The sequence below is a fragment of the Chiloscyllium plagiosum genome, unplaced genomic scaffold, assembly GCF_037043375.1.
Source record: "Chiloscyllium plagiosum isolate Xiang-an unplaced genomic scaffold, Cpla_swu_hap1 HiC_scaffold_9, whole genome shotgun sequence".
Classification (NCBI taxonomy): Eukaryota; Metazoa; Chordata; class Chondrichthyes; order Orectolobiformes; family Hemiscylliidae; genus Chiloscyllium; species Chiloscyllium plagiosum.
In genome coordinates this window covers 5892677-5919775 of record NW_028270147.1, presented here as the reverse complement: position 1 = coordinate 5919775, position 27099 = coordinate 5892677, and the positions used below count along the sequence as shown (strand labels likewise).

Sequence of the window (27099 nt, the reverse complement as noted above, 5' to 3'; positions counted from 1 at the left end):
ACAGATTACAGACTGGGAAAACAAAGATAGCTAAAAGTAGGGATCAGTGAGCCATTTTCCAGTTTGAAAGGTCCAACTAATAGAATGTCTTGTCATCAGAAAGTGCCAGGGCTCAACTAATCAAGAGTTTATCATTCATGGTACAAAACTAAAGAAGTGCAGATGCTGAAAATATGAAACAGTGTTGCAGAAACATAGCAATTCTGGCAGCATGTGTAAATAAACAGAAGCAGAGTTCACATCGAGTCAGTGACCCTTCATTCTAAAATCTATTAATAATTTGGGTGAAAAGATCAACATATATAATTTTGCTGATGACAAGATAAATAAGGAATCAAGTCATCAAGAGAAGGTGGACAGTCTGCAAATGGATATAGACAGATTAAGCGAATGGAAAAATATGGCAAATGGAATATAATGTGAGAAGTGGGAACTTGCCCATTTTGGCAGAAAATACAGATACAACTACTTAACTTGCACACCTACAGGTACAGAGGAATATTGGTAGGTTGGTACATGAAGTATAGTTTGTCTGCAGGTCCAGCAACTGACTGGGAAGCTATATGGAATGTTGGCATTTATTGGAAGGGGATGTAGCACAAGAATAAAGAACATTTTATTACAGTTTGGTGTGATCACATCTGGATTGCAGTGTAAACGTTTGGTCTTATTTGGAAGAGGGTACACCTTCATCTGAAGCAGTGCAGTGAAGGTACTCAAGATTGATTCCTGGGATGAAGGGTTTGCCTTATGAAGTAGGTCCTTTAACCATTGGAGTTTAGAGAAAAAAAAAAGGAGAGATTTGGAATTTAAGATCTTGAAAGAACTTAAAAGATTAGATTAAAGAAAGGTTACTTCCCAGAGATCTCTTTTAAAGATAGAAAATGAGTGGAATTGCTGATGGACATTAGTCTATGAACTTTCGCAGAGAGAAAAAAGTGGAAGCTGGGGTTGTTGAAATTATTCAAGGCCAGATTAGGTGATTTTTTATTAGATAAGGGAATCAAAAGGCTTTTAGGAGACAATGGGACAGAAACAGGAATATGGAGTTAATACAACCTGTTTCTTTATGATCTTATTGAATGGCAGAATTGGCTCGAGGCATCAAAGTGTCCTACTCCAGCTCTTAAGTTCCATGATGTGATATACCAGAAACAGAATCTTACAACACTTTTGGCATACTTTGGTTGTGCTAGCTTAGAGTACTATCCAACTGTTCCCCTTAGCTCCTTTCCTAGAACCTGGGTAGTCATGTACAAAGGGCCTGTTTCCACACTGCAGGGATTCTATGATTCTAATGAAATCTCTTTTCAAAGTCACATTATTTTGAAAGAAACATTTTAAAATGATAAGCCTTTTCACAAAGTAGAAAATAAAGCAGGAAGAGTTGCCAATGACACTCACGCCACTAAAATTGGATGAAAAGGAACCATTTTTATCCATTATGACAAAATAATTTCAAGGAATAGAAATATAAAACAACTATTCTTTTAATCCAAGGCCAACAGTTTCTCTGAAAAAAAAAGCTTCTTGAAAACAAAAATTACATTTAAAACAAAATGGAAATTGAATGTCTGCTATCCACTCAGTCTACACAGTCAAAATGCTTACTCTAAGTAATTTGCCTGAATATTAGACGTTTCAAGTGAATTTTTAGTAGTGGCAATTTTCTCTTTGAAAGTTATATTTAAACATTACTCAAAGCCTTTATGTAATTAATATTAATAGCTGTGTTCTTGCAAAGAATGTCCAGATAGGAAGCTTATTGCAAGCTGTCAAGATCCTTGCACTCACACCACCTACTAGAGTGAAACTGGGAGGCATCTGTTTCACAACCCAGCCTAGATAGAGGTGCTGCTTTCAAATACCAGCATTAAAAAAAGTGAGAACAAACTCCAGAGGATTCAAATGGAAGACTACAGTTCACAGCTGCAGCCCTCATTGAGCTGCAAAATGCAGAAAGTGACAAATCTCAAAACTACATTACTCAGAATCAAGAAGTTACAGATTGTTCTGGTATAACATCCACTTCATAACATGAATTGGCTGTAATGCAATTAATGAATTATGGATGCTGTTTGGACAATGCAAAACTTTCTACTGAATGGATATAGCAATTTTCTACAGCAATCTTCCACAGCTGTTTTCTATAGCATGAGGTTGCTGAGGAACATAACTGTTGTATGATAGCAGAATGACTAGTGCATTTCAAATTGACATCTACGTTTATACAAGTCACTGCTCATTACTCAAATCCACTCCATCGATCGATAGATGCAAAATCCAAAATGTTGGAGTTGGATGCTGAGGAAACATTAAAATCAGATGAGATACATGTATAGTAGTGGAACAGTCATGTTACTAGACCAGTAGCCCAGAGAATGGGAATTTAAAAGCCAAAATTTCAATTTAGTGTGATTAAATCTGGAAATAAATGTTTAAAAAAGTTTGACAATCATTTGTTTATGTCACAATACTTATATACAGAACAAGTTTACTAATTCCCCCAATCTCCTTCATAACAGACATTTTATCAATCCATATGCGTTGTTTGTCTTTTGTGTGGTTTTAATAAGAGGATTCAACTGAGACAATTCAGCACAGGCAGTCAGTGTAATGGTTTTAGAATAGGTCCTCCTTGGTATTCTTTCAGAATTCAGAAATCTTACTACACAGCCATCCTCACTTCAGACGGTAAATAGAGAATAGGTAGTTACCATTTACTCACAAGATTCTAACAACCATTGCACTTTCTTGCTCTCTTTTCTACAAAAGATAGAAAGCCAGACCAATTGGAGCAAAAGGGCAGGGATAGGCCAATTGGTCTTTCAAACTTGCTCCATCCTTCAATAGGATCATGGCTGATCAGTTTGTGGTCACATCTCCATTTTTTTCTATCTACATCATGTTTAACTTAATCTCTTATGTCTATCAAAAGAGAACTTTATGAAGGCTGAGTTAGAAGGTCCAGCCGCCACTACTTTCTGGAAAAGAGAATTCTTTGACTGCTGGCAAGAAGAAAAAAAAAATTTACTTACTGATCTTTTGAAAAAGTATTAAGAATGAGGTCTCTGTCTTCCAGCTTCCGCCTCCACCTATTTTTACAATAGGTGTGGAATATGGATACCACGACCAGACCTACATACATGTAGGTAAATGTGTCAATTGGTGGAAACAATGGCTTTCCAATAAAAATGTTGACTTGGCTAGCAGTTTCTTGTATATTATTCTACAATTAGAGTCAGAGTCCTACAGCATGAAGACAGGCCCTTTGGCCCAAACTGGTCCATGCCGACCAAAATGCCCATCCACACTAACCCCATTTCCCTGCACGTGGTCCATATCCTTCTAAACTGTTCCTATCCATATATTTGATCACATGCCTTTTAAGTGTTATTATACCTGCCTCAACTACTTCCGCTGGCAGCTCATTCCATATGTGCAACTTTTTTCTTCGCAGGTTGGTACACCTTATGTTCCCTTTTATTCTTTCCCCTTGGACCTTAAACTGTTGCCTTTTCATCTTCAATTCCCCAACCCTGGGAAAATGATTGAGTGCATTCACCCTATCCATATTGCTCATGATCTTATACTCTAAGATCCCCTCAGTCTCCTACACTCTAAAGTAGAAAGTCTAGCTTGTCAACCTCTCCTTGTAACTCAGACCATTAGTCCAGGCAACATCCTTGTAAATTTCTTCTGCACACTTTCCAGTTTAATAACCTCCTTCCTATAGGAAGGTGACCAAAACTGAACAATACTCCAAATACGGCCTCACCAACATCCCGTACAACTGTACCATAACATCCCAACTTCTATACTCAATGCCCTGACTGATGACATGTGCCAAAAGCCTTCTTCATTGCCCTATCTGCAACAGCACTAGTACACATCAATTCATGCTACTGCCTTCATCAAAACTCTATTCAAAATGTTCTTAGTAACGCACTTAAAATTAAGAAAACAGTTCTGTATCTATTTGCAGAATTAGCATACTAACCAGAAGCTCCTCTTGCATAAATTACCCTCTGTTACTTTTAGATCTGTCTTTGGAGTTTAATGATTTTACATATTTCCTGTATTGTATTCTGTGGAGACCCAGTTTATTGCTCCAGGGACAAATTTCAAATCCTACTACAGCAGCTACTGGAATTTTAATGCTTCACAAGTCTGGAATTTTAAAAAAAAGTTTCACAGACACTTATCAAGATTATCACCAACACTAAAACACCTGGTTCACTAATATGCTTTAGGTAAGGAAATCTGCCATCCTTACCTAAGATTACCCTCTAAAATGGTCAAGAAGTCACTTAATTTAAGGGCAATTTAGGGATGGGAGGTAAATGCTGGCTTTGCCAACAGTACCTGGATTCCAAAGATAAAAATAGCCTACACATCTGCTTTTACTTATAAACTACTTAAAATTTACTTTAAGTTGACAAAAGAAGAATGGGGAGTGGTTGAAGTGATGCTGATCACTTTAATAGGCCACAAAATAGAAATAAATTCAGTCAAGAAAATACTACCAAACTTCAATGTAAAATTGGCAACGTCTAAAATTTTGATATAAGGATCAAGGGGAAATATCAAATTTAAATTCAGGATGGTGTTAGCAACTGTCATAAAAATAGGTAAACTCGGAAATTTATTAAATTGTTTCACTACAATAGCAAATTTATTAATTGATAAAATTTGTAGCTAAATGAGAATCTATGGTTTCAATATTTGTTCAGAAGTAAGAGCAAAGAAACAAAGCAGACCCCAACTGGTCTAAATCACTGGCTTCTTCACTCCTATGCTATCACTGGCTCTCCATAAATGCTCAGACTTTTCTCCCTCAGATGTTTATCTAGATTCACTTTAAAAATGTATTTATGACTTTTGTTTCAACCATTGCATGTGTTAGCATGCTGCTTTATCACTTTGGATAAAGTTCCTCCTGAATTCCTTATCAGTTTGTTAGTGATCATCTATTTATGGCCTGCCATATATTCCCCACTACACAAAAACATCTCCTAGAGGGGAGGCAATGGCCTAAATGGTATTATCACTGGTCTATTAATCCAGAGACTTCAGTAACATTCTGTGGATGCAGGTTTGAATCTCACCATAGCAGATGGTGGTTTAGAACGGAATAAAAAGCTGGAATTAACAATGTAAATGACAACCCGTCTGGGTCACTAATGTCCTTTAAAGAAGGGAAGTGCTATCCTTACCTGGTCTGGAATCCCCTCCCCAACCCCCACTCCATCCACTGATCCATTCAAGACCTTGCATTTCTAAAAGCTACCCTCTTCTCTTAAAAAGAAGAGGGGTTGACCTGAGGAAGGACTTTAATTTATTTGGTAGTATAGGAATTTTAAATTTATTGCAGGATGATGGCATTGTGCTCGGCTAGCAACTATTGCACATCCCTAATTGCCCAGAGGGCAGTTGAACCAACCACATTGCTGTGGGTCTAGAGTTACATGTAGAGATTATGGGGGAAAAAAATTCTAAAAAGATCTTACAAATCAAGTGTCCAAGGTTAGGCAGATGCGATTTTCTCAATTCTTTTGGTTTTTGTCAACAAGGTCAGGTTGCATGAGGGTGATGGAAGATTCTCAGTTCAGGTAGCTGGTCAGCTCTAGTACACATTGCGCTGGCAACTTGATTTTCAGAGACACTGAAAGCCATTCTTGCTTGACATGCTCAACGAATCAAAAAAATCTGACAACAGGATGAATGTAATTGTTGTAACAGATCACTGTCTGGACATACTTCAAAATCAGTACCTTTCCCTACAATATTCTAAGCCAGCAAGCGATCACCCCAATTTCTATTTAACATCTTATTTGATAGTCTCAGATAAGCAGTCTTGGCTAAAAAAAAAATTCTCTAGTTTTACCCAGAATGTTCATTTATTCTTTAGGCCTCAAAACCACAGCAGTTTTAATAAATGTAGTATTTTCAAATCCACAAAATAGCAAAGGTGCTTCATAGTTGTACTATCCAAAGTGTTGCATGTTTTGCTCCCAACCACACATCTTTCCGATTTGGAACTATATCAGTCACTATTACTTCATTAGCACTGGATCAAGATTCAGGAATGCCCGAACACCACTACACACAGTGTGGTTACACTCGGGATCCAGGACAGAGGGAGACATTAGGTCCCATGACTATAAGGAACCCACTGTGCTAAGGTCAGGGAGAGGACTAGGACTCAGATTTCTACCCTTGGTCAAATAGATGACAGCAGTGGCTCAAAACAGTGACTCACCACCACAGTCTAAGGATGGGCAATAAATGCTAGCCTCCCATACCACATCCCATGAATAAAACAAAAACAACAAAATTTGATCCAAAAGAAAACTAGCACTGGCTGGAAGGTACACTTTAAATAAAAATGATGTTCATACTATTACACAAGTGGAAATAAAGTGGGAGGGAGGGTGTGCTTCAAGCCAATGCAATTCCATAACACAGCTTTCTGAACTAATTTTATCTATCGGTTCCTCAAGCAATTAACACAGGATGTGGACTCTGATAGCAGAACCAAACAGTTAATTTACATCCTGGTCAACAAATTCTAGCTTTTGGTAGTCTGTTCTTTGTGCTAGGTCAATATTGAGAGAAAACACAGATAAAAATATACAAATAAACAAACAAAGTCTTACTGCTGGTTACCCACTTAGCACTGAAGCCTACAACATTTCAACATTTATACCAAATATTACTATACACAAGACCATTAAGCCTGCCTGAGTCATTCATTGTACAGTTTACTAATACAATTTCAACAAAATTCAAGTAGCCACATAATCTTGAGTCATGAAAACAGATTAAAATTCTAGACTTTTTAAATTCACTCATGCTGTAGGCGTCGTTGGTAAGGACACCATTTCAGTTATACCCATTCCTAATTACCCTCAAGAGTGTGGTTGGCCACTTATAACATATCACCTTAGAAGGAAGTTTACACTATAAAACCCTTCAAGCCTGCTAGTCATTAAATAAAGATTTCATTAAGATCCCAAGTCCACTGCCCTGAATGCCTCCAACCCAAGCCAGCTCTCCATTTTTGAACTGATGCAGTGCAAATGGTGTCAGGAAGGGAATTCCAAGATTTGAACCCAATGATATTGAACATAGTGATTTAGTTCCAAGTCAATACGTTGCATGAGTTGGAGAAGAATTTTCCCATGCATTCCTACCCTCACCCTTCCAGGTACTAGAGGGTAAAATGTTTGGAAGCTGCCAAAAAGAGTTAGAAAAATTTGGGGGAAATAATTCTGGAAAATAAATAATTATAGCTTTCTCAAGGTACTCAAGATAGAGTCCCAAAAGGCAACAATTATCACAAGGTTCAGTAAAATAGACTATTCAGTCCATTGTAGCTGTCCACTTTTTGCTGAAACATTCTGAACCTTTCCAAATTTTTTTTCAGAACTTTGAATTTTTCTGATTGAGGGAAAGCTGGATAAACATTAAAGATGTAAAAGAATCTACCTCAAATGACAAAGCATTTTGTGCTCAAAATATTTTTCATCTGTGGTAATCTTAAATTCATGTCTGTTGATCAAAGAAATATTCTTGCCCCAACCATCAAAACAAGTTAACTAATAAAGGAAATCCCCTCAACCTTATTGACTCCATTATCCAGTATGGCCAACATCTCACTTGATTTGTCATAACTGCTTTCAGCAAGAATCTGTTCAGCTTCCCTCTTCTTGCTTGATTCTAAAGTGAATTAACATTACAATCATATCCATGTTCAGCAAAAGCTAAGAAGTTTCTCAGATGTTTACTAACTTACACATGACTCAATTTCTTTTCTATTCAAAGCAAAATTACTCCAAAAACATCTCAAACGTATCCAAGAAAAGCTACAAATTCTACCACAGAACTCAACACAGGCTTAAACAATTATTACAGGCACACAAATTTAGAACTCTTGCTACTCATATGATACATGATTTCATGCACTAATCTCAGAGCAATGTAATAACATTCTATATAGGAGATAAGACTGCATAAAATCCTTGGGGTCATTGTCAGCCACAAAAGAAAAATGCATAGCATCAACTTGCAACAGACATTATGACTTGCTCCATTGTATTCTGGCTATATACCCCCCCCAATACTTGATTTATTGTTGTGGAGCCAAAAAGGTGGAAATGCAAATACAAATATCAAGGTGAGGAAAAGAAACAAAATGTTAAGAATAATGTTAAAAAAGGGACATTAAATGAGCAAAGGATGAAACTCATTCCCCCCCTTTAAGAAAATTATCAGAGCTTGCTCAAGTGCATTAAAAATTTAACAACCCAAATCACAGAAGATAAACAGAACTTGCTTGTTTAACCAGAGATAAATTAGCAAGTAACGTCAAGTGCATGATTTACTAGCCTGATGGGAAAACAAGCTGCACCTGTCCAACGAGTGGCTGATGATCCAGCGAGAACCAATTCCCATTCCTCTGTTGACTACTTCAAAAGCAGTTTTAAAATACCACCCAATGGCTTTATTCTAAGCTTACCAAGGTTAAACTGATACATAGGAGAAAGTGAAGACTGCAGATGCTGGAGATCCGAGCTGAAAATATGTGTTGCTGGAAAAGCACAGCAGATCAAGCAGCAAAGGAGCAGGAGAATTGACGTTTCGGGCATAAGCCCTTCTTCAGGAATCTTCATCCATTAGCAGGGACCTAAACCCTTGACCTACCTACATCATATCGAATGCAATGGTTGACGAATGTAGCTCATCACCTCCAAAGGATGGCAAAAGAATGATGGCCCCAAAAAGTGATACTTACATCCTATGAATGAATTTTAAAGACAACCAAGTTAGTGTCTATTTGTGCCTGATTCAAGTTTAAAATTTTAGTCCTGGACCCATCTTCCTCTCGCTGAAGCAGAATATAATATTCAGAATTTTACTCTTTCTGCTACCTAGAGGCAAGTACACAGATCATGAATTAATTCCATCTCATTGCGTGGCACTCATCTGGTATAGAGCCAATGCCTCCAATGATTTCAATTTCACCATATGCCATTGGTATAGCCTGCCCAGAGGTTGAGTTCAGAACATGCAGTTTAAAAAAAGTTCCCCAATTTACAAATGCAATCCTAAACATAGTTGCAATTTTAAAAACATGACGTATGAATATTTTCTGTATTATAAACAGCTGCTTTCCAATGTCCTGCAAAGGTTCCAAACTTGTGTTGCACCTCATTTGGACAGCCACACAGTTTCTTCAAAAGATCTACTGTCATTATTTTTGGTTATTGCATCATGAAATAATGCAATCTCATCAGGACTAACCCCAAAGATACTTTCCCTTGTTATTCCTGCTCCCAATGCCCATCCAACCCTTCCAAGAGCTTAAAACCCATTTATATTTCTCTTTTGTTCTGGCAAAAGAGCTTCTGTGCTGATGCAAATTGATAACACAGCTGAGTTTTTTTTTGAAAGAAAAAGTTTTTTTACAAATTTTCAGCATTCACAGTATTTTGAAGTTCAGTTAAGAGAATAGGGGTCAAACAATGAATGCAACCGGATACTCAAAGCCCACACCCAATGGCACAATTCAAGAAAAAAAAAATCGGCAAAACAAAAGTGAGAATTAATGCTAACACTCCTTGCTCATCGCAACCTGTTTCCAAATTTTAAACTTTTGTGCATGACCAGCTTCTGGACAAGATCAAAATCTCAATCTGAATGAAAGTACAGCAAGTTATATAAAAACAATCCCTCACTCTTTGGCAATGATGAAACTTCAAGTCTGAATCCAGGATCAGCAGTTGTGCAGAACTGGGAAAATGCACACCTAATTTTAAAAACAGATATGCATTTCATTTATATATAGCATTCAAATACTAAAGGACTCCAAGAAACCTTACTGGAATTTGAAGGAAAGCTTTGACAGAAAATATCTCCTCATATGGGCGAATCCAGAATGAGGAAACATTTAAAATTAAGGGTCACCTTTTTAGGACACAGCAGACAGGTTTCTTCCTCACTCAGATGTTTGGCACACTTTAGAATGGGGTTTCCGGAGAAAGAAAAAGAATAATTCTTTTTAGTCAAGTATTCAAGGTGGAAACAAAACCAAAGGTTAATTGGGTGTAGATAAGAACATGAAGATTAGAACAAACAGATCAATCATGACTTCATTGAATGGGACTGAATGTGTCTATTCATTGTAAAAAAAGTCAAAATTAGAGAGGGGTCTAAAGGAGTGAAAAGGCTTGTAAACTTTAAAAGAGTTACACACAACAGTGATGAGCAAACTGAATTTCTCACTAGTTACTAGTTAGAACAATTCTGGATGAAAAAATACATTTGGAAATTTTCTGCACCACCCAAATGTGCTCCAAAACTAGACTACTGGCAAGCCAAGTATGTAATTATGTAAATTGCACCAGCTACAATGGCGTGCAGGGATTTTTTTGCAAAAAAGTTGCTAAATTTATTCACAAAGCAGTATTGATGACAAAAACCCAGAGCATTTAATTATAAGTTCATTACCTCACTGAGCTGGATCTATACTTAAAATAGCTGAAAATGTGTTGCTGGATAAGCACAGCAGGTCAGGCAGCATCCAAGGAACAGGAGAATCGACGTTTCGGGCATAAAGCCCTTCTTCAGGCTTATGCCCGAAACATCGATTCTCCTGTTCCCTGGATGCTGCCTGACCTGCTGCGCTTTTCCAGCAACACATTTTCAGCTCTGATCTCCAGCCCTCACTTTCTCCTATACTTAAAATACAGCATCACCAGCGAGAGGGTTCCTTGTAAAAATTTAAGTTTCAATAGGAATTTAAGCTTTTTCAATCAAAAAGTTATTTATGGCAGTGCTTAGACTAGATTCTATGCCTTCTGCATTTCTCCTTCACGTAGTTGGGGGGGTTCAACTATATTTCTCTAGCATTCTGCTAATTTGCTGCAATGCGATCCGGAACCTCAGGATCGCACCACTCCCGGGTGTCTGCTAAATTCCCTACTGGGAATATTCGCTATGTTCACGGCCCCGCGTTCCGCTCTCAACCTATACAGACATATTCTCGAGGTACGGAAGCACCTGTTGCAATGAGAACCACACCTCCGCCTCACGCCCACACAGTCGGAACACGGAAATACCACAATTTTTAAAAAAAGATAAGAAAAGTTCGTTACCTCTTTACGGAAAGCAACCGTTTTGGAGAATAATTTTCCAATGGGAAGGAGGGGAGGGGAAAAAAATATGCTTCAATTCCACAGCCAGGTTTAACAATCTGCAAGTTGGCAGGCGATCAATGCAACCAAGACAGCCAAAATATATTTTTTTGGTAAAATTATAAACCCTTCACAGAGCTGAAAGTGCCCTGGATTAATGCGTGAGTAAACACCGCAACTTACACTAAAAGTAACATCTGAGAGTGTCGCAGTCCGGGCCCGGCACTGCGCAAGCGTCACTGCTTCCAAACGGGCCCGGCTACGCACATGCGCACTGGCACAGATGCACCAGCTGCGTGCGCGTCTCGCCGGGAAACCATGGCAACCAGGCCTAGCCCCGGACCAGACTCAACCAACCGCCAACGGTTTCGTGGTTCGCCACCCGCCCCTTTCAGCGACTGCCCTTACATCGGTCCGACATCTCCCGCTTCGGGAAGCCAGCTCCTCTCACGTCGAGTCCAGCGCCGACGATTTTTTTTTTAATCACCACACTCCAATTACATTCGGAGTCGCAAAGCCATCACAACTACCTCTCCTCCCGGTCTTCACTGCTTCATTTGAAGCAAGTTGACGCCGGCGCCTTCATCTAAAGCGGAACCTGATTGGCCGAGTCCGTCGGTCGGCACGCCAACCAGTTAGCCCGACGCTGATTGGCTTAGCCGGGGCCCAGTGGACTGCCCCGCCCCCGTGCCTGGCGGCCCCGCCTTTCCAGTGTTTTGGCCCAGAATCAGGACAGGATGGCAAGAGTGGAGAAAGTAAGGAATGCAGATGCTGGAGATCAGGCTCGAAAATGCTAAATCTGAAGGGAATAACAATTTCCATTTGTGGGATATAGGTGAATTAATGTTATTTCTGCAATTATAAGTTCTTGATACAGAGTAAATGAATTCACATTAGTTTGGGATTGTTTCGGCCGAGAGCTGAATTAGCAAGAATGAGGAAATATATAATCCATTAAAGAAAATGGTATGTTAGCATGAGACGTGATTACAGAACAATGGTAGAAATACAGGCACTAGATAAAATGCTGTGAAGAGAGGCCTGTATAAACATCTGTTTTCCCACTTGTATGGGGACACAGGAACAAACCCCAATTAAAAGGGCTTAGTAATAAGATGCTGTGAGGGGCAGCGCAGATGGAGGGAGTAGATAATGGTAAGCAAAGGATGGGATGACGTCAAACAACCTTATGGGAGCCAGAGATAGGCATTTGTCACGGACAAGGCCGGATAAACAGAAGTTGTGGGATCAGTCTTAAGGAAATGAGTGACATAAGCTCAAATTGTATAAATTTTGAAAGTTTGTGGAATATTCAAAGTTTGTGAGAAGATTTGTAGCTCAGGTGCTCGTTGCTGTGGTTCTGTTCGCCGAGCTGGAAGTTTTTGTTGCAAACGTTTCGTCCCCTGGCTAGGCGACACCATCAGTGCTTGGGAGCCTCCTGCGAAGCGCTTCTTTGATGTTTCCTCCGGTGTTTATAGTGGTCTGTCCCTGCCGCTTCCAGTTGTCAGTTTCAGCTGTCCGCTGTAGTGGTTGGTATATTGGGTCCAGGTCGATGTGTTTGTTGATGGAGTTTGTGGATGAATGCCATGCCTCTAGGAATTCCCTGGCTGTTCTCTGTCTGGCTTGCCCTATGATAGTAGTGTTGTCCCAGTCTGCGTGTGTGGCTACTAAGGATAGCTGGCCGTGTCGTTTCGTGGCTAGTTGACGTTCATGTATGCGGATTGTTAGCTGTCTTCCTGTTTGTCCTATATAGTGTTTTGTGCAGTCCTTGCATGGTATTTTGTACACTACATTAGTTTTGCTCATGTTGGGTATCGGGTCCTTCGTTCTGGTGAGGAATATGATGTGTATTTGTCATTGCCTTACCTGGCATTAGACATTGCACCCACTTGCAAGTGTATAAATAAACAACACTATTGTTTCAGATTTTTGTCTCGGACTGAAATTATTGAAGTGAGTGAGCTTTGTTTCTCACACATTGCATGGTTTATTGTTTTAATGAGGTTGAAAATCATACAACACCAGGGTATAGTCCTTAGGTTAATTTCGAAGTACAAGCTTTCGACTATAATCTGATGTTATGTGATCTTTAACTTTGTCACGTGTACCAAGGCACAGTGAAAAGCTTTGTCTTGGGCGCATTACAGGCAGATCACACAGTTAAGTAGTATAGATAGTAAATAATAGGTAAACAGCTGCAAAAACAGAAGGGTTATTAGTAATTTTTAAAAGCATGCTATTTAATGAATGTGGAACAATTGTAGGACATAAGACACTTAGATCTGTATGCAGGAGCTTACAAGGATTCGACCTGTTGGACCGAAGGGTCTGTTCCATGCTGTACATCTCTGACTCTATATCTGACAGGGGAAAAATTTGTTTAATTCCAAATATGAAAGGTAGGTTCACTAGTGTAATTCCAGGGATAAAGAACATAAGAACTAGGAGCAGGAGTAGGCCATCTGGTCCTTTGAGCCTGCTCCGTCATTCAATAAGATCATGGCTGATCTTTTCAGCTCAGTGGAGTCAGCTCAACTCATCCGCTCCCTCACTGTACCCCTTAATTTCTTTACTTTTCAAAAGAAATCTACATTAGCTTTAAAAATGTATACTGAAGTAGCATCAACTATTTCCCTAGGCAAGGAATTCCACATATTAACAACCTTTGGGTGAAGAGGTTTCTTCTCAATTCAATTCTAAATTTGCTCCCTCTAATCGTGAGGCTATGCCCTCTTGACCTAGTTTCACGTGCCAGTAGAAATGTCTTCTCTACTTCTATCTTATCTATTCCCTTCATAATTTATATGCTTTGATATGATGCCCCTCATTCTTCTTAATTCCAATGAATATAATCCCAATCTACTCAGTCTCTCCTCATAAACCAACCCCCTCAACTCCGGAATCAACCTATTGATCTTGATCAGATGGGCCAATGGGCTGAGGAGTGGCAGATGGAGTTTAATTTAGATAAATGTGAGGTGCTACATTTTGGGAAAACAAATCTTAGCAGGACTTATACTTTTAATGGTAAGGTTCTATCCTTGAAAGTAGAGTTGCAGGTCGATAGGATAGTGAAGAAGGCTTTTAGTATGCTTTCCTTTAATGAGTTTTGAGAAGGTTTGTAGCTCAGGTTGAGGTTCTGGATGTAGGTTGCTCACTGAGCTGGAAGGTTCACTTCCAGATGTTTCGTCACCCTACTGGGTAACATCTTCAGTGGACCTCTGAGCGAAGCACTGTTGACGATTCCTGCTTTCTATTTATATGTTTGGGTTTCTTTGGGTTGGTGATGTCATTTCCATCACCACAGGAAATGACATCACCAACCCAAAGAAACCAAACATATAAATAGAAAGCAGGAATTATCAGCGTGCTTTGCCTGGATGCCCACTGAAGATTTTACCTAATAGGGTGATGAAACGTCTGGAAATGAACCTTTCAGCTCAGCGAGCAAACGTACATTCATTTTCTTTAATGGTCAGAGTATTGAGAACAGGTGTTGGGAGGTCATGTTGTGGCTGTGCAGGACATTGGTTGGAATATTACGCGCAATTCTAGTCTCCTTTCTATCGGAAGGATGTTGTGAAACTTGAAAGGGTTCCGAAAAGATTTATAAAAATGTTTCCAGGGTTGGTGGCTTTGAGCTATTGGGAGAGGTTGAATAGGCTGTTTTCCTTGGAGCATCGGAGGCTGAGGGGTGACCTTATAGAGGTTTACAAAATTATGAGGGGCATGGATAGGATAAATAGACAAAATCTTTTCCCTGGGGTCGGGAGTCCAGAACTAGAGGGCATTGGTTTAGGGTGAGAGGGGAAAGATATAAAAGAGACCTAAGGGGCAACTTTTTCACACAGAGGGCGGTACGTGTATGGAATGAGCTGCCAGAGAAAGTGGTGGAGGCTGGTACAATTGCAACATTTAAAAGGCATTTGGATGGGTATATGAATAGGAAGGGTTTGGAGGGATATGGGCCGGGTGCTGGCAGGTGGGACTAGATTGGATTAGGATATCTGGTCGGCATGGACAAGTTGGACCGAAGGGTCTGTTTCTATGCTGTGCATCTTTATGATTCTATGACTGTATAACCTCTCTGCTTTTAATTCCTTTAGCAATAAAGGACAAAATCCCATTTGCCTTCCTAATTACTTGATGTACCTGCAGACCAACGTTCTGTGATTCCCAGGTCCCTCTACATAGCAGCATACTGCAAACTTTTACCATTCAAGTAATAATCTTTTTTACTATTACTCCTACCAAAATGTATAACTTCACATTTATTAACGTTGAATTCCATCTGCCAGACGTTTACCCACTCACTCAATGTATCTATGTTCCTCTGCAAAGTTTCACAATCCTCTGCACACTTTTCTCTGCAATCCATCTTAGTTTCGTCCACTATGAAGACTGATACAAAATACCTGTTCAATGCCTCGGCCCTTTCATCATATTCCATAACTAAATGCCCATTCACATCCTCTAATGGACCAACATTTACTTTAGCCACTCTTTTTCATTTGCTATCAGTCTTTATATTCTGTGCAATTTTTTTCTTATGTTCTATCTTACTTTTCTTAGCAGCTCTTCTTGTAGCTTTCTGTTGACCTTCAAAGTTTTCCCAATCTTCTGGTTTCATGCTGTTTTTGGCCACTTGGTACGCCTTCTCTTTCAATTTGATAATCTCCCTTATTTCCTTGGATATCCATGACAGATTACCTCTTTTCTTGCAGTCCTTCCTTTTCAGTGGAATATACTTTTGCTGAGCAGTTTGAAAAATTTCTTTGAAAGTACTCCACTGCTCATCAACTGTCCCACCACAAAATCTTTAGCCAGGTCTTCCCTCATTCTGTTGTAGTCCAGTTTGTTCAAGCACAGGACCCTGGTAATGGATTTTAACTTAACACTCTCCATCTGTAATCTAAATTCAACCATACTGCGATCACTCCTTCCAAGAGGATCCCTAACCATGAGGTTATTATTTATTCCTGTCTCATTACACAGGACCCGATCTAGGATAGCTTGCTCCCTCGTTAGTTCCATTACATTCTGTACAAGAAAACCATCAGAAATACACTCAACAAACCCCTCCTCAAGGCTACCCTGACTGAGCTGGTTTGAACAATCTATATGTAGATTAAAATTCCCCATGATAATTGCTGTACCGTTTTTTACAGACATTAGTTATTTCTTTGTTTTTTACCTGCCCCAAAGTGATATTATTATTTGGTGGCTTGTAGACTACACCTGTCAGTGACATTTTCTTCTTAGAATTTCTAATTTCCACCCAAATGGATTCAACCTCATTCTCCATAGAATCTATATCATTTCTCAGCCCTGCCCTGATGTCATCCTTGAATATCGGAGTTACACCACCCCTCTTACATTCCTGCCTGTCCTTCCGAATAGTCCGATAGCCCTGGGTATTTAGCTTCCAGCCATGACCATCCTGTAACTGTGTGTTCATAATGGCTACTAAATCATTTGCGATGAAATCTGCCATTAACTCATCAACCTTGTTACAAATGCTACGGGCATTCTGATAAAGTACCTTTATGTTAGTTTTCTTACCGTCATGATTCACAACGTCTCTAATATTTCCTGAGTTATCCGTCTTTTTTGCTTCTTTCATAGTCTGCCTTGAACTTAATCTCTCCTGCACACATGCTAACCTGTTGCTTACCTTTTCATTTATCATCATACTTCTTGTTGCTTTCCCTTTCCCTTCCCCCCTGATTCACAAGTTTAAAGTCCTAGTGACCACCTTATTTATCCTTTTCACTAGAACATCGGTTCAGGTGAAGACTGTCCCATCAGTACAGATCCCCCCCGGTTCCAAAACTGATGCCAAGGCCCCATGAAATGGAACCACTCTTTCCCACACCACTCCCTTAGCCATGTGTTTATTTCCCTAATTTTCTTTTTCCCTAAGCCAATTTGCACGTGGCTCAGGCAGTAATCTGGAGATCATGACTCTTGAGGACCTGTTTCTTTATTTCATTCCTAGTGCTCGATAATCTCCAAACAAGTCCACCATCCTACCCTTGGCTATGTTGTTAGTCCCAATGTGAATCACAACAATTGATCCTCCCCCTCCCACTCCAATATCTTTTCAAGCTGATCAGAGATGTCCAGCACTCTGGCACCGGGCAGGCAACACTCCACGCGGAACTCCCAATCCAGCTTGCATCCGATACCAAATGTCTGCCTAATTATAGAATCCTCTATAACTACCACTTGTCTTTTTGCTCTCCCTCTTCAATGGCCTTCTGCACCATGGTCAGCTGGCCCTTTTCCTCATCCACACAGGGAGCAAACATCACATACCTGTTGGATAAGGTCAAAAGCTGAGGCTCCTCCATTCCTGATCTCTCTACCTGCCTCACTTGCAATCACACCCTGTTGTCCCTGTTCACTAACTGAATTTGAATTACTTCATCTACAGGGTGTGACTGCCTTCTGAAACAAAGCATCCAGGTAACTCCCCCCTCCTGGATGTGCTGCAGTGTTTGAAGCTCAGATTCCAGATCATCAACTCTGAGTCAGCGTTCTTCCAACAACCAATGCTTGCTGCAGATGTGGTCACTGCCATTCACAATGGGATCACCAGCTCCTACATAATACAGCTACAGCACATCACCTGCTCAGCCATCTCTACTTAGTTAATTAGTTTATTCAAATTTATGAGTTAAATAATTTCTAGTACTTCTCTGTCATGGTCTTATTCAAATAACCAATTAATAGATAAATAAAACGGTAAGGAAATTTTTAACCAATCACATGATAAGGAAGAAATGTAAACAGAAAAGCCTTGCCTTATCGACACACCACAGATTCCTCTTTTTTTCAGTTAGAGGAGTAGGGCGGGTGGGAGACAGTACACATGTAGTGTCTCGAGTTCAGCCGCTGCTCAAATATATTCCTGCCAGAGTGCTGGTCCTCGCTATTGCCTCTCCCTCTGAAGGTTAGGTTCACTAGTTTAATTCCAAAGGTGAAAGGTTAGGTTCACTAGTTTAATTCTTAAGATGAAAGGTTAGGTTCACTAGTTTAATTTCAGTGATGAAAAGTCAGGTTCACTAGTTTAATTCTAGAGATGAAAGGTTAGGTTCACTAGTTTAATTCGAAAGATGAAACATTAGGTTCCACTTGTTGGGGATTCTGGAATGAGGGGGCATATCTGAGAATTAGGATTAGATCATTCAGGAGAGATCTTACCAATGCTTCTACACGCGAAATGTACTAGATGTTAGGAACTGTCTTCTTAACAACAGTGGAAACCAGATAAGTTGTTAATTTTAAATCTGAGAAAGACTTTTTTTGTTAAACTAAGGTATTCAGGGATATGGGACAAAGGCAGGTTCTGTGGATGTTCCTGTGAAAGGTTAAGTTCACTGGATTAATTCCAGAGATGAGCATCTTGTTTTATGAGGAGACATTGAGAGATTTTAGCTTACATTGCGTAAAGCTAAGAAGAATGAGAGATCTATTTGAGGAACCTAAGATGCTTAAGGGGATTAACAAAGCTGACGTAGAGAGAATGTTTCCCCCTGTGGGGCAATATACAACAAAGGTTCACAGTTTTAGTATAAGGGATGATGGATTTAAAACAGAGATGAGAAGGAATTACTTCTCTCGAAGAGTCATGAATCTGTGGCAATTCACTACCCCAGACTGCTTTGGAAGCAGTGGAATGGAGTGCAAGATGAAATCAGCCATGACTGTTTTAAAGGGCAGAACAGGCTCAAGGACCTGAATTGCCTATTCCTGCTTCTAGTTCTTAGGACTAGTAGAGTCCATTTGTTAACCAATCTGCATCCTCTTCCCATGCAATATAAATTGTCATTGCCTCTGGACTGAGATTGTCCACACTGATTCCAAACCCTGCATGATACTTCCTGAAACTTTGCCACATGCAAAGAGGGTCTTCAGCCCATTATGTCTGTGCTAGTCATCCACTTTCGTTCCATTTTCCAGTATTTGCCCCATAACCTTGAATGCAATGGCAGCTCAAGCCATCATCCAAATACTTTTTAAATATTGTGATGGTTCTTGCCTTCACCATCCTTTTGGGCAGAGACTTATAATGAGCTATATCTGTCTTATTTGTGCAATATATCTGTCAATTATTCTGCATGCCTCTGCAATTGTAGCAAATTAGTAAACAGAAGTAATATGCATATGAAGGGTTTGGACCCACTTCAACCTTACTTCTCTTTATGCCCACAAAATTAAATAAGGTCAGACAAGTGGAGGAGTCATGACCTGTGATTAATCCATGCACATTACTTCTGACGTAAACAGAACACACATCTCGTGCCGCTTGTTCATTTTCATACCTGCAATATGTGGCTGAGGTGTACTGTTCAGCTGCTGACACAAAATAATGAGCTATTGGTATGAGTACAGGCTAGTCTGCACTACTTAAAGGCAGTCTGCATTTCATAAAGTGGAGATACATTTGACAGGAACAAGACTACAAAAAATTATACTACGAAGCAAGAAGGAAGTACATCAAAGTTTTGTGTTGAAGCAATGAAGGTTGCATTTGCAAATATTCTAGCAAAGCTTGTGATGGTTAGAGGAGCAGATGCTGGTGAATGTCAACAATGAAAGTCTGAGGACTGGATGTAGCACAACAAGAATTTCACTGACCTCCCATGAGTGCTCAAAGTCCAAGAATGCACCTTCAAAATGCTATGTCCCATCAGCTATACCACTAGCCTAACCTCCCAATAAACGTTAACAATCAAGAGCAGTTTCTTGAATTCTTAGCTTTGTTTCATCCTCAGAAAGTTAAAACTAGTGAAGGACTCAGGTGCTGCAACTTACACCTTGGACTCACTGCTCCCTATTCAACTATGATAGCCATGTTACACAAACAATGTGTTCACTGGCAAATTTACTTCTCTCTTGCAGAACATTTGACATGCAAACACAGGCAGTAGCAGCAGCTATTGGGGATGGTGGGCAGTGAGGCTTGTGGTCTGGCATGGCTTTAAGTCCTTGCAAATGGAAAGAAGATGGTCACCATCACTGGATCAGCCATGGCTGAATCCCAGAACAGACTGATGCAAGTGTTAAAGATGAAAACAATCTGTTAGCATTCTTGTGGCACAGTAGTAGTGTCCCTGCCTCTGGTCCAGGAGAACCAGGCTCAAATCTAAACTGCTCCAAAGGTCTATAACAAAATCTTGGAACAGGTTGATTAGGGGAAAAGCTATGAAATAATCTACTATCTAATTCTCCTCATGCGTCTCCCTTATCTCTCATACTACAATCTCTTCGGAATATACAAGCTGCTGGTGGTTTAAAAATCCACCTTATTGCATTCCTGCCGCCAACTTGTATCACTGGACTAGCGATTCAGAGGCCCATGCTATTGTTCTGGGGAGTAAGTTCAAATCCCACCAGGGCAGTTAGTGGAATTTGCGTACAAATGAATAAGTTCTGGAATTGAAAATTAGCCTCGGTAAAGATGATCTTGAAGTTGCAATGCATGCAAAGCAATTAATTCAGAGCAGATTTAAGTTATTCAGCTCCCCCACTCCAAGCCTACTATGACAGCAACAAGATTGTGGATAGTCAGATTGTAACCTCAAATAAACCATAAGATCATAAGACGTAGGATCAGTATTAGACCATTTGAGTCATCAAGTCTGTTTGACTATTCAATGATATAATGGTTGATAAGATAATCCTGAACTCTATTTTCCTGCCTTTTCCCTATGACCCTTCATTAAAACATTGCCTCTCTTGATCTTAAGTGTACTTAATGTCCCAAACTCTATTACATTCTGTGGTAAAGAATTCTACACATTCACTAGCCTCAAGAGAGAAAAGAAACCCAAAGGCACAGACCATCAATTCAGTCAACCTACTGGCCTCTAACCTCATTAGTTTCTCTTAATACCTTTTCTCTATTGATAGCTTATTTCCACCCATTACGTTAGTTCACTAATTTAGTATTTTTAGAATGCGATTAGTGTCTTCTATTGTGAAGACCGATGCAATATTTTTATTCAATTCCTCTGCCAATTCCTGGCTCCCCAATATTATTTCCCAGCTTCATTTTCTAAGGGGCGTATGCTCAGTTTGACCTGTCCCTTCCAACTGATATGTTTAAAAACACTCATAATGTCTGTAAATTATAAAAGTAACAAAATATTTGATTGGTGTAATGACCCATCTTTTTCATTAATGCCCTTGAGGAGAGGAAATCTGCCATCCCTAGCTGTTGTAAAGATTGCTTTTATTTCTCATGATGCCCACATCTTGTGAATTAATAATAAATAGTAGATAGTGTTAGCCCCCTTCTTCAGCTGCTATCATCTGACTGTCAAGTGGGCCAATTTTTGCACCCAAAACTCAAACACCTGAGCGAGTTTTATTCCATCTCCCCAGGTCCCCTGGCCACTCTTTTCATGGAACCGTAAAGTATGGTATCAGAGGGAGTCCTTAAACTGAGCATGTGTAATCCACTCTCACTGTGCCCTTCACTTGCACTGAACCCTGACTCCATTCTGGGATTGTAGTCCTTGGCTCCCAACCCAAAAGCAAACACACAACTAAAAATGCAAATACCCTCCCAAAACATGGACAAGGATACGACCAGAAGACACATAAGCAGAAATTAGCCCATTCAGTCTATTGAGTCTGGTCCACAATTCAATCATGGCTGATAAGTTTCACAACCCCATTCTCCCATTTTCTCCCCATAACCCTTGATCCCTTTGACAATCAAGAACCTATCTATCTCAGTCTTAAAAATACTCAATAACCTGGCCTCCACAGTCTTTTGTGGCAATGAATTTATCTGGGATGCCTATACATTCCATGTAATAACAGAGACTAAGGCACCACTGCTAAATAGTTCTGTTCTATTAAATCCAAGATTTTGACCCAGCAGCAATGACAGAATGGTAATATTTTGCCTGAAGTCAGGATGGTGTGTGGTTTGAAGGAGAACCTGCAAGTGTTCCCATGCAGCTACTGCCCCTATACGTCTTTTTATTCATTCATCAGATGAGAGTGCTGCTGGCCAGGCTGATTCTAGAGGGCAGTTTAAAAGTCACTGACATTGCTGTTGGCCTGGAGTCACTAGTAGTCCAGACGAAGTGAGGATGATGGTTTCCTTCCCTAAAGGACATTAGTGAACCAGACAGGTTTTTCCTGATAATTGACAATGGCCATCATTAGAATTTTAATTCCAATGATTTGGAGTTGCCAGTGTTGAACTGGGGTGTAGAAAGTTAAAAATCACACAGCACCAGGTTATAGTTGAGTATTTGGTTCTGGAAAAGCACAGCAGGTCAGGCAGCATCCGAGGAACAAGAGAATCAATGATTCAGACATAAGCCATTTCAACACTACATTGGAAAAATAGGCAGAAAACTAGCCACCAGGATACATGAACATCAACTAGCCACAAAAAGGCATGATCCACTCTCACTAGTATCTTTACATACAGATGAGGAAGGACACCATTTCGACTGGGACAACACATCTATCCCACAACAAGCCAGAGACATGCGCGAGAATTCCTAGAAGCACAGCATTCCAACCAGAACTCTATCAACAAACACATTGACTTGGATCCCATTTACCATCCCATGAGAAAAAAGAACAGGAAATGACATCACCAACTGAAGGAAACCTAAGCACATAAATAAAATGTGGGCCATACCACCAGTGCTTCATCGGAGGCTCACTGATGATGTTACCTAGTATGGTGACAAAATGTCTGAAAAAGGACCTTCTAGCTCAGCGAGCAAACTTATATCCGTAACTAATCTATGATTCTGCAGAAATGTTGCCTTGAGATCCAGGATGCACTGATCAGTGGCCTGAGGAGGGGGATGATGGGTAAGGGCTTGCATGGGGAATGTTTCCTGTTTCTGTGGCACATTGCAGTTTAATGTCAATATTTTTCTAAGTCAGCCAAGACATTTGTAATAAATCACAATTTGACCTCAGCACATTTTTATAGTGATTCATCCACTGTTAAAAGTTACAATGAGTTTCATTACAAATCTCTGGATTTATAATGTTCTTCAGTTCTGAATAAGAATCATGTTAACTTTGAAATGTTAATTCAGTTTCTCTCTCCACAGATACTGCCAAATCTGCTGAGTTTCTCCAGCATTTTCTGTTTTTAATTCAGCGCCCTCAGTAATGTTGCTTCTGCTTGTCATGGCAATGCATTTTATTACTGCAATAATTGCTAGCGACCATGTCACAGGTCACTTCAGAAGGTAAAGGTAACATCTACAAACATGTGAACAATGGCGAATACAATGCAACTGTACAGAGGCAAATTAATTTATAATGTACTCATAAGCGTAATTCCTAACACTGGATGTTTTGAATGATTAAATATTAATCTACACCGCCTGACATTTGGCATCAGGAAGATTAATGACAAATCAAATATTTCCCATTATCAGCATTTATTCAGTATCAAGCTTCTAACAGACTTTTCAGCTAACTTGTCCCTAAGCCTACTAATAGCAACAAAAGATACAGCATCTAGATCCTCCAATGAACAATCATTGCGGATGACACTGCTAATCAGTGTGGCAATATAAGCTGAATTTATTCTCATCAGAGAATGAACTTTTTCTTTTTGAGAAGATATCTGAAGATGAATAAGCTACTTGTGGCTGTTTGTTGACCCCTCGTAGTGGGATCTAGGATCCCAGGCTCCTGTAACCATCTACTAGGCCACTTTTTACTCAAAAAGGCAAGGCTGAGAGGTGATATAGAATACATTGGTACAGGCTCCGAAAGTGGCAACTCATTGAGAAGATGTTTCCTCCGCCGGCTGATCCAAAATTAGGAGACAAAAATGTAAGCCAGTTGCTCATATCCAGTTATGAATTTAGGAGAAGCATCTTTGCCTGGAGATTGTTTAGAATGTGAAACTCACAATCACAGGGAATGGTTGAGCAAACACTATAGATGCATTTAAGTAAAAGCTAGATCAATTATATCAGGTCAGGTTTAAAAGGTTAGGATGAGCTGAAGAGAGTTTAGGAATGCACCCATATGGAATATAGAAATAATGACATGGACTGTGAGTTTAAAAGGCCTGTTCCTGTTCAGGGAATTTAATATAATTCCAAATAACAGTTTGATTTTCTTTTGTTTAAATTTGGAAAATAATATGGTCTAACGGAATCACAGTTAGGATTGGTGTTCATGTGCCGCATGCAAAATTCACTTTTAGCTCAGCATTGAAAATGGTGTTACATCTGGCAGTGCAACCCAGGCGATGTGTCTGTGAAAATGAGTTCTGGTAAGCACCTTATCAAACACAAGGAGGGAAATAGAATCCAGAAAGCGTGAACAAGATGATAGAGAAGCTCTGAATTTCTTCAAGGTATATGCTCCTGTAAGAGAAGTTAATCTAAATAAGAACTAATGTGATTTTGCAATCCTGCTGTCCAGGTATTGTGGCTGTGAGCTGGAAATGAGTGCTGGGAAGCCTGAAAGCTACCTTGCTCTCCATTTTTGTTTAAATTTTGTTCATTTACTGTGACAAATTTCTCCGATCCTTCTCTCTTTAATGGCATTTCATTGTAAGCGAGTATTGTGTCGCATGATCAAATAACCATTTGGCTTAAGGTTCTGATGAGGAATGTTTGCAATAAACCTCTCATGGAATATGAGGATGTGATTGGCTAGGCATTAATTTATTTCCCATCCTTAGATATTCATAAGAAGGTGTGATGAGCCATTAGAGAGTCAGTTCCAGGATTAGACCACTGGGACTACATAGGAGAAAGTGAGTACTGCAGATGCTGGAGATTAAATAGACGAGATAGACTAGATGATTGATAGACATGATAAACAGTACATCTTTGGCAAAAATAAATAATAATCTGAAAAATTGAATCCTTTTAAGTTATTCCAGAGATGATAGGAAACCAGCAATAGGGAATAGCCTACAGGTAACATGAAGAAATATAGTGTGACAACCTAGAGAAAGTGAGGATTGCAGATGCTGGAGATCAGAGTCAAGAGTGTGGTGCTGGAAAAGCACAGTGGGTCAGGTGGCATCTGAGGAGCAAGAGCATCAACATTTTGGGCATAAGCTCTTCATCTTGATGTCCGAAATGTTGATTCTCCTGTTCCTTGGATGCTGCCTGACTTTCTGTGCTTTTCTCGGGAATGTAACAACCTGGCTAATCAAGGACAGGTGGTAAGCGCAAAGGTTCAAGAAGCTATTGGAAAGTGATTAATATTATGGCTTTTATCCTTTGGTTTAGACAAAGAACTCAACATATTATTGTTTTTTTAACAAGAGAATCTTCCCAGGTGTAAAATATGAATCTGGGTCACTTTCTATTGCACGGGATATTAAAAGTCTGTTACAGATCCATCAGGGTCAACCGCTGCGAACAGTATAAAGCAAGATAAATTTGGGAGGCCTCAGTATAGAGATGGTGGAGAGAAACTCTCAAAGGTTCTTACAGTCTTGGCTAATTTGAGAAGTGATGAAGATGTCAGGCATTGAGAAGAAATGAGAAAGAAGAGTGCATGAGTTACTTGTGCATACCAGTTATCCAACTGTCCTCCTGTAGATTCAATCAGTCCATATTACATGTCATCGCCATATACTTTTCCTTTATAATGCATGTCTTTTAATACATTGCAAAGTTTGATAAAGATTGGAATTAAAATGATGGGCCAAAGGGCCTTTTACTGATTGTTTAAATTATTCATAGCAACAACAAATTCTGCTTAAACTATCAAGAAACTTGAAGTGTTAAAGTTACAACAGTAGGCGACTGACACAAAAGTACAGAGCTAATACAAGATCAAAGTTATGAACAATCTTTGACAATATTAACTTGATACAGTCCTATTTATACATCATACAAAACAAATATGATTACAAAGCCTTGCATTGGACATTAGACGGGATATTTAATGTTGTAAAAGTTTTGTAGAGTGCAGAACTGCATTCTTCAGCTGGAAATGACTAGTTTTGAACTTCCTCTGTCTGTGATTTACTGTGTCCCATCACACGTTTTCCCTTCCAGCCACCATGTGGTCATCTCTCCTTTACCCTAAAGAGGAAAATATAGCATCTGGTGACTTTGATGTTTAAATCAATCTGAAATCAATTAACTGACAATGAAATAAATCTTTTCCAATGCTTAGCTTTATTCAAGAGTCCAAATTGTTGGTTTAGCAGCAGGCAATTGAACAAAAATATGTCTTATCAACTTTATTTTGTTTTCTGCTTTGAGAAAACACAATTGTGTTTTGTGATAATCAAAACTAACCAGAAAGCAGTTTTCACGATACAGATTATTTCTTAAATAAGACAATTTAGTTTTCATTTTTACATCCTAATTTCCATTTATGAATAGGAGGAGGCAATTCAACTCCTCATACCTGCCCTGCTTTCTATTTAGATCATGGGTGATCTATATCTTAACTACCTACCAGCCTCTGTTCCATAATTTTTAATACCCTCACCTAACAAAAAGTTAACAATCTCAGTCTTGATACTTTTGAATGAGCCTCCACAACATTTATTTGGTTGAAACCACTGGGATATACTGTTACCAGTGGATGAAAGATTCCCCTATCTGCTGACTGTTAACGTTGTGCATGGATTGTGGTTGGGAAGTGGATTAAAGCAGGTGATAGTGGCCATGAACCATATTTACAACTGCACCAAAGTTATGAACAATCTTTGACAATATTAACACTTACCCCCCAGCAGTGAAGATGGCTAATGTGGGAAATGGAAAACTGCAATTTAGGCACAACAGGGACTGCTCATCCTTGGTTTAAGATAAATCGCATCCCAGACCCCATTGCTACCACTACCTTCTTCATTGTCATTATGTCCTTAATAGAGCATCATCTTACTTTCTACAACACTCCTTCAGTCCAT

At 39.5% G+C, this 27099-nt stretch overlaps 2 protein-coding genes across 9 annotated transcripts in view; both read right to left on the bottom strand.

The window, feature by feature from the left end:
* The window catches only part of LOC122554109 (afadin- and alpha-actinin-binding protein), a 62751-nt gene extending 51018 nt beyond the window's left edge, over positions 1 to 11733 (bottom strand). For 5 of the 8 annotated variants that reach the window (XM_043698604.2, XM_043698599.2, XM_043698606.2 and 2 more), the window contains exon 1: positions 11160 to 11386. The gene's annotated coding sequence lies outside the window, so the exon portion shown is untranslated. Of the gene's footprint in view, positions 1 to 9969; positions 10021 to 11159; positions 11512 to 11606 lie in introns of those variants that run through there. The other 3 variants (XM_043698605.2, XM_043698600.2, XM_043698601.2) reach the window with 3 other exon arrangements.
* Positions 11734 to 25356: 13623 nt separating this feature from the next.
* The window catches only part of LOC122554107 (atrial natriuretic peptide receptor 2-like), a 99019-nt gene continuing 97276 nt past the window's right edge, over positions 25357 to 27099 (bottom strand). The window contains exon 23 of the mRNA XM_043698591.2: positions 25357 to 26260. Coding sequence (XP_043554526.1) covers positions 26201 to 26260 — 60 coding nt within the window. The 3' untranslated portion in view covers positions 25357 to 26200. The remainder of the gene's footprint in view (positions 26261 to 27099) is intronic.